This window comes from Anneissia japonica, unplaced genomic scaffold, assembly GCF_011630105.1.
Source record: "Anneissia japonica isolate Jap-2015-1 unplaced genomic scaffold, ASM1163010v1 scaffold287819_len434453_cov191, whole genome shotgun sequence".
In the NCBI taxonomy this organism is placed as follows: Eukaryota; Metazoa; Echinodermata; class Crinoidea; order Comatulida; family Comatulidae; genus Anneissia; species Anneissia japonica.
In genome coordinates this window covers 369,117-377,948 of record NW_022713610.1, presented here as the reverse complement: position 1 = coordinate 377,948, position 8,832 = coordinate 369,117, and the positions used below count along the sequence as shown (strand labels likewise).

The 8,832-nt window shown below is 36.0% G+C and overlaps 1 protein-coding gene across 11 annotated transcripts in view; it reads right to left on the bottom strand.

Moving 5' to 3' along the window:
* Positions 1 to 2,817: 2,817 nt before the first annotated feature.
* LOC117108517 overlaps positions 2,818 to 8,832 on the bottom strand; it is a 33,236-nt gene continuing 27,221 nt past the window's right edge. For 10 of the 11 annotated variants that reach the window (XM_033250545.1, XM_033250544.1, XM_033250547.1 and 7 more), the window contains 4 exons: positions 6,138 to 6,241; positions 5,599 to 5,864; positions 5,086 to 5,152; positions 2,818 to 4,405 (listed from right to left, as the gene is read on the bottom strand). In XM_033250545.1, coding sequence (XP_033106436.1) covers positions 3,889 to 4,405; positions 5,086 to 5,152; positions 5,599 to 5,864; positions 6,138 to 6,241 — 954 coding nt within the window. In that variant the 3' untranslated portion in view covers positions 2,818 to 3,888. The remainder of the gene's footprint in view (positions 4,406 to 5,085; positions 5,153 to 5,598; positions 5,865 to 6,137; positions 6,242 to 8,832) is intronic. The other variant, XR_004445378.1, reaches the window with a different exon arrangement.

The window sequence follows — 8,832 nt, the reverse complement described above, 5'->3', positions numbered from 1 at the left end:
ATTATTAAAATGATGTCCATTCTCTGTTGCAATAAATGCATTTTGATGACGAATTATAACAATACAGTATTCACAAGCCAGGCCCTGATAAAACTCTGTGAACAGGCATCGTGGTCAAGATCGGTAAATCTAAATTTCAACAAAGCATAGGCCTATACAACACTAACCCTGAACCATCATCATCAATATTATAATGATCAACATCACAATTAATATCATCATCATATTCATCATTAATATTATTAGTTATCTTTGAAAATCTCTCAAATGAGCGCACGTATAAATATTAAATTCATATAGTTCAATCATTGAAAAGATACTGTTCTGTATCATTGGAAGTCAATAAATTACTCAATTGCTTGAACAGACTAAAATGTTTTAATTTTACTTTTGTTCATACGTTGTTTCTCAAAGCAAAATAATATAAAAACTTAACGATAATGTGTCCTACAAGAATATTTGTCCAGCAATGTAATAACACAACAAACTGTACTTATAATGTAATATGTTATGTTTATAACATGGTGCTAACTCCTAATGTTATATTACTCTACTTAATAAATTGTCTTGCCCTCCGTATATTAAACCATGTAGTCCTTGGCTATGTTCATGGATTTAGATCGTCAACATTACCTACAGACATACAGCATCCGTGATTTTAAATGAAATGTTTAATGAAGAGGCGTGAATTAAAATTTATCAATATGAAATTATGTATAGTATTAGATCCTTAATTACGACCATATTAATAACGACTGAGCTCGGTAGTAAAGAATGGGCGTTGCAGTAAGTCCACAGTCGCAGGTGGTATTACCAAACCATTATAACACTGCAACTTTCCCTTAGTCAATGGTGAGGGGGAGTTAAGCACAGCCAGTAGGTTGTCAAATTGGAACGCTGCTCCAAGTTTCCTCCAGTTTTTTTTTCTCTTCTAAGAATAACTCCACTTCTTACTTCCTTTATAAATCATCATTCCAACATGTAACTGGCGAATTATTGGTGTGAAGGAAACAATACAGTGTGAGGTACCTTAAGAGTCATGGCCCTCAACCTAAGAACAATACATACGCAATGTAATGTAATTAAACTAGGCAACAACTGATTCCTTTTGTTGCATCGATCATTATAACAAGATTTAGGCCTTTTTTTACAAGCTTAGTTATGTATGGCTGTATACATGAAAAGACGGTATTATAGGCGCAATGATTTAATATGAAAAGAATGAAACTAGAAAATTAAATTTGATTATTATATTATTTATTTTTTAATACATTAATTAATTATAGTAACCGTATCAAAATAAGAAGTCTTTACAATAAGTGTAGTTTATGTAAGTCTATATACAGTGCAGTATTATTAAACTTCAGGCTGACACAAAGTGAATTTTGTGTTCGGTAAGTCAGCCACGTTTTACATAAACAGAAATCATTGTTCCTCCAAAATATCCTCGCGCTCCCCCCAGTCGCCCCTCCCAAAAAATCACTTAAAATCACCTTATTTGCGAGTTAGCATTCCTCAACTGATCATCAAGCCCCCACTTCACCTTCGAGCCCCCGCCTCACCTTCGCGCTCACGCCTCCATCAGCACCCCCATTTCAAGACTTCTAGATACGCCACTGCACCTACCTACATTTGTCAATACGATTTGTCAATGGATCTGATTTTGTAACTGAATATAAAGATTTATTTTAAATTATTTGTGGGTATTTAATATTCAAGATAGCCCCCAAGCTTCGACGATAACATATAAGTCGACTCCGCCTAAATCGAATCTAATGGGACTGGCATAAAAAGATCGAGTTATACAGATCTCGACTTGCAAATTTTCGGGAAAAAAAATTAACATAGAACAATACTATGTGTACTCAATGCCCACAAAATCGAATTTCACGCAAAACCGAACATTTTTTAAAGTCCCAAAATCATTCCTATTCTTTTAATAAAATACTTTCCTGAAAACATGAACTCCCTATTCCGAATCTCGGGCGATTTGTCCAATTCAGGACGGTATATCGCTGGAAAGCAGACGATAGGAAATATAGACATCGCACAAGCATACCACACGCTGTGAAAACGAGACGTTTAGCTCGTACTCGCATTGCCATGGATATTATCCATTGATTAACATGACACGCCAGTAGACGTTTTGTTGGTTAATTATGAAGTGAAATTTAGGTACGCATTCCAATGTTTTAATTAGTGTATATTCTTGCTTTTAATCATTAAAAACCATTTGGAATCAACTTGAAATAAAGACGGAACTCGACAAAGCAATTTCCTACTGGTTACTCTTTTTAGTAGACGTAATTCAAATTCGTTAGATTCGTCAGTGTAAATTTCAAAAGCACCTCAAGATGCTATTCAATACATGTTGCAAATTTTATTACGGAGGAAATTTGTAGAGAATAAAATCTAATTTTTTAGGTTTATTTAGATTTGACTCTAAAATAATACCATGAGGATTTCTTATTTGTTTTTTGCTTTGTTTTATAATTTTTTTTAACAAAACATTCTTGATTACACCGAGCATGTTTACTGTCACGCACTATGAAACTTTGGGCGATCTGACGTCATCACAGCCGAAGCACATGTCTAGAGTGCCAAACACCCCACGAAAATGGACCAATTGGCGGGCAGGCAGAGTTTTTTTGGGGCGCGACCTATTCTGTTTACAACTAGACTGCCGACCAGCAAGTGGCATTGCCCAACGAAGAATGTGTGCTTGGAGAAAGAAATGCACGCAAAAACAATATAAAAATTAATCGCATCAATTTTATTGGTAATAATTAAATTTGCTGAGCAGTACAGCAAAACAAAAGGTACTGTAGGTATTGTTAAATAATGTGTTGAATTTGCGTAGGCTAGGCTAGGCCTAGTCAAAAGAATCCAGGGCTTTGGTAAATTAATTAAATAGCTAGGCCCAGACTACAACAATCTTGTTCAAAATGGGTTCAATACAAGTTCTATAAACTGAACTGGACGACAAACTGAACATTGTGAGAGTAGACTGCAACTTACGACATACGATCGTGTGAGCCAAGTTCCACATCGCGCTGGTATGAGATGTTAGTTTTGACTTGGCTAACTTGTTGCCGTACAACAAGGATTGAACTTTGTATTTTCCCACGGCTGTGTATTTTCCCACGTGCGCTACAAAATTTGGAACTTCGACTTGTGTGGTTGAAATTACTTTAAAATCGGCCTATTCGGACCGGAAAATTTCGTCGATATAGCCGAAATTCGACTTATAAAAATTCGAATTAAACAAACAATTTACACAGTAATACATAGGAAAGAATTGGGACTTTTTCAAAAATTCGACTGACGCGACTTAAACAGAGTCGACTTTGGCGGACTCGACTGTATCAACTTTCTCGAACATGCTTTTAGGGGCTGCCCAACTGCTACAGTTATATAAAAGTATTGACACCACCTGTGCTTCATAAATATAAAGTACGTCTTAATTCTAAAATCAGACCATACTTTCGTAAATTTTGCAAAAGCAATATTTGCAAGAATGATTGTTTTCTATATCTTGAATTACGTAATAATTATACGCGCTATGAGCACGCAAACATCTAATGATTAGAGTGCCCACTCCCTTATTTTTGTAGAAACAGAGGAACGAACATTTACCCGACTCCGTTTTGGACGATACATTTATAATTATATGTAGATCTGTGTATATGTTTCATTTAAATCTCAGACAATAACGACTATACACATAAAACATTTGCATGCTTTTATACGCAATGCATAAAAATGGTTATGTAACATAATATTAAAGATGAAATGAATCGCAAAAAGTGGTACTCGTCATAATGATATGCTGAAATACAGTTATCGCAGCTATCTATCTTATCAATGAGTTTCGAAATCTATATAATACTAAAACTTTGATTCAGAATTGAACGATGCGTTAGTTTGTTGTGTGAATTCACTGGATCCGATATTACTAATTTCGGCTCCACCATCCACCAAGCACTCGGAACGCTTATAAAGGAAGCTAGAGAGGAACGTCGGTTTCTGAACTCCGCACTTCTTGAACCATGCTTTCCACACGTCTTTGCATTCTTTACGCAAAAAGCAGAACAACACAAAGATTGCCACACCTTGAAATGTGTTGAAGATGCAGAACAACACCAAGAAAACCACCTGGCCATCATGATCGAAAGACAGAAATCCGAAGATCCAGGTAAGCCCCAGCAAGCATGAAATAGCCACTGCGTTGAGCAGTCGCTCCCTGGTTTCATTTTTCGATGGATCAGCGATTTTACCTTGGGTGTTAATAAATATCTTCCTGACAACCAAACCAAAAACGATGCAGTTCCCAAAGATAATAATGCTTATAGGCGCAACGATTCCACCGATAAGGGCTACCTTTTCAGCACTGTTGATGTAACAGCTACAAGAAAAGGAATATGATATTTTTATTATTTACCATTTAGCACATAAAATAATATCCTATACTTAAGTATTAACTTGTACATTTTGTAAGACTACTAATAGTATCTGATATAATGTTAACTTTAAATATCTTTAGGAACACCTTGGTTACTAATAACGTGTCCCTTTATGCTAAACAGTGTTAAAAAATATATAATTATTGTCTTGTACTGGCAAAAAAGGAGTCCCCTTTGTGGGAGAGGGGAGAGAGCAGGGGGAGATTTAGTGGGGGGGGGGCTGCTAAGCGTATACCCCCCCCCCCATTCATATATATATTACAAAAAAATAATAATTGTTATATGGATACTCAATTCCGTAGAAAGATGATCATACGTTTCCAATTTCCTGGTGTGCGACAGAGTAATAGTACTCACATCGTTTCTAAATAATAGATGCCTTTCTTTGTTGTAAGGTGTCCTGTAAGAGCTTTTAAGGGCGTACCATTTAAAAAAAAAATCTTACTATCTTAAAATCTTACCCACCCACCCCCGCTACGTGCTACGCACCTCGATTGGTTGTCCATCGTTACTTTGGCGCCCCTCCCCAATTTTGCTAAAACCTGTATCCGCCCCTGAAGAGGGTGTCCCAAACAGTAGAAGATCTACCTCAAATATCCCCGGTTAAATGTTGGCAACTTACTATTTGTCGTTATTGTAAAAATGTTTGTCGACAGACAGCATAATGATAATTGGAATCCAAGGTAGACCTGTGTTTGAAATAATGATTACATAATTTATCAATAAATAACAATCAGGATATTAACATCGACATAAGGGGAACTAATTTTTTATGTTGCAAGAACTTGTTTCTCATTATAATACATAAAGCATACTAAAAAGGTGCTACCAAGACTAGAACTCTAGCTTTTGGGGTATTTGATGGATATGAAGGTAGAGCTCCAGGCTTAGAACTATTACGTTAAAAACCGACACTGTTAAGTCTGGTGAATTTGGAGGCTATATTTGTATTCTATAACTACCAACTTCTTCTAAAGTAGTTTAAGGGCAGGGTGTCTCACTGCAAATTTGCGTTGATTCTAACCGTAAATACCTTGCAACAGTAGAGTAGCGGGAAAAGGCAAAATTCAGAACCAAAATATTGGCTTTTCCGCATTTTTTTTTACTATAAATGAATTGAATATAAAAAACCCACCCCATGCAAGTGCTAACGAGAGGCTCATGAACCTCGAAGTTGGCTGGTTAAATACGTTGATAATAAGGTAGTATATATTGGCTGCTTCCACGGCAGTCCATGCAATCGTCGTCAGTAAAAAATAGTGGAGAAGTACGGCAACAGTGATACATCCATTGCTCCCATGTCGAGCAGTATCGACACCAAATAGAAACACGATGTAGAGAAACAACATTGAGAAACATAGATTCACCATTATTTGCTGAGGTTGACGGCTTCGAATTGATCTAAAAAGGATTGATGACATTTTATGTAAATAGTATGATAGTACGTGCCTTGAACTAATTCTAAGCATCACAAGTGCTTTATACGCTAATGAAGTACGGTATCAACACCGCAAGGTGCTAAATAAATGTAATAAATTTAAGCTGTGTGATTACTGTAGAGATAGTCAGATGAGGTTAAAACTACTGTACGCTCGAATACATTGTTTCATAGTAAAAGTAGAACGGCGTGTTTCAAACTATTTTAAAAAGCCACTATAAATAACATTTACGTACTTGCTACCAAGAACCGTTACTATGGTAATGATGAGACCAATGATTGACATACTGCAACCAATGTAAGTGACGATGCTCAAATATGATGGATTAGAATTTGGAAACTGTAAATAAACAATTTTGGTAAAAAAAAATAAATAGGTTAAACAGAATTCAGATTCAGATTCATTCACACAATGTATAAAAGTGGAAACAAGGCAATAAAAAGATTTAGACAAAATGCAAATGTGTCTGGAAAAGCCAAAGAAGCCGAAATGGCTTTAAGCATGACTCAACAAGAGGGGGAGAAAAACCACAATTCGTCGGGGAGAAAAAAGATATTATATGTATAATATTTTTATATATATTTTTTACAATTTTTGGGAATTTATCGTGGGAATACTGGTACATAAGTAGGGCGGTTTGCAATTTGTTAATGTCAAAGATGTTTTTAGAGTTGAGTTGTTGAGAGAGAGGTTTGGAGTGTGATTTGTAATTGGATAGAGTGCAGATGCGGATGGCCTTGTTTTTTGGATTTTCGGGGCTCATAAAAAGAAGAGAATGTTGGATGGAGTGTCAATTTAAGTTTACTTAGTACGCCAAAAATTTTAGTGATTTTCTTAGAAATGTTTGTAATGTCCAGTTAATAGTTTGTTTATCGATAAGTACACCAACAAACTGAGTATGATCAATTTGATTAATGTGAGTCTTATCAATATAGGTGTTCATATTTTTATTTGTTTTTTTTTCGTTGGTGGTAAAGGTGGATATAATTTTATTGATGTTTAAAGAAAGTTTGTTAGGCTTAAACCAGTTTGAAACATGTTTTATTTCATTATTAAAGGCTTTGATTAAGGTATTAAAGTCAGGATTAGAAAGAAAAATGTTTGTATCCTTTGCAGATAGATGATAGGAGAAAGAAGTTTGAAGCATGTATTATATCATTGGTGTAAATGAGGAAACGAAGAGGGCCTAGTATAGAACCCGGGGGTACCCACATGTTATAGAAAGACGTTCAGAAAAGTAAGAGTTGAAGGGTTAAACTGATTTCTATCAAAATAAATTCCTATTTTGCAACTAGAGATATTGGAGTTCCACGACATGTCATAGTAGTTTAGGTTGGAAAGATTGAAAATTGAATGGTCTTTGGTGTCGACAGCCTTTGAGAGATGAAGATAGCTGATAGTGTGATTTTTTTGAAAGAGCGGAAAATTTTTATTTTAGATATCGAAGAGTGCAAGGTTAGTATAGAGTAGTGGAGTATTTTGGTCTGAAACCAATTGGTTATCATGAAGAATATTTATTCGAATAGTTTCATCTTGTTTGCTTACAATGATTGTAGAACTGTTTATTAATCAATAATAAACCAAGCACAATTTGATGAAAACTTACTGCGAGCTTTCGTCTATGTTAGGCAACATGACTTCTTCACTAGACTAACAACACAGATGTTTATCAAAACAAAGAGGAACAGAATAGAAGAAAGAAATTCAAAAAATCAAAACAGCACTAAAAGGGTGCGGTAACCCAGAATGGATCATAAATAGAGTATGACAACGACAAAAGGACAAACGTCACAATAAAGAGACAGAAGCTTCACAGACCTTGAAGGGCAATATCGGTGTCTCGTATATCCAAGGGTTGTCAGAAAAAATCAGGAGAACCTTATACAAATATAAAATCGGAGTTTACTTCCAACCTTACAGCAGGCTCAGAGAGCACCTGGTGCACCCAAAAGACAAGGTAGAAAAAGAACACCTTTGGCACCATTTACAAAATTAGTTGCCGAAACTGCGACTCCATATACATTTTGAAGACAGGAAGACCATTCAAAAAGCGGCTAGAAGAATACATTACAAGATGTAGAAAACAACACACAACGAGTACGGACACGGTCGGCACGTATCCTGTCTACTGAACAAGAAACATTGCATAAAGCAGCCATCACTTACCATATGGTGGACGACACCAAAATAATCAAAACGGAATCAATATGGGACAAAAAAACAATCATGTAGGCAATCTCAATAAGGTAACAAAAACGGACGATGAACAGAGACGACAGAGACGGCATACAAGCTTTCCCACATATGACCAACTCCTTAACCTGAAATGCCGGGGGCCCCCGGAACCAATCCTGACAGAAAGAGAGCTGGCATCAGAGGGCGTTGTTTACACAATGCCCAAACAAGGGATGCTAGCCCACATAGCCTGATGATCATGCTAATAACAGACGAAAGCTGTCAGAAAGTTTTACATCAAATTGTGCTTTGTTTATTATTGATTAAACAGTTTTATGTGGGAAGATAAGAAATTGTAGAGTCTATCATAGACAAGGCGTTCAAGTATCTTATAAAAGCAATTGGATAGTAGACAATGATGTTATATGGCATTTTAATAGGTTGCGATATCGAAATAATTATAATACCTTAAATTGTTTAAATATCATGTTATTGTTTCGGTATACTTAGAACAACGGCGGCGGAAGCGGGGGGGGGGCCATTAGCCCACACACTTTTTATACTGGGGGGGGGGCCTGCCCCCCCCCCCCCTTTTGTGACTCTTCCCAGCACCAGTGACAAATATTTTACGAAGATGTATAGTTTAAAGTGTAACTGATTGGCTTACAGTAAACCTTCAAACCAGCGTAATATAACCACATTTAAACTCTAATTTAACGAAAACAATAAGATACTTAATTAGGCCATTTTTAAAA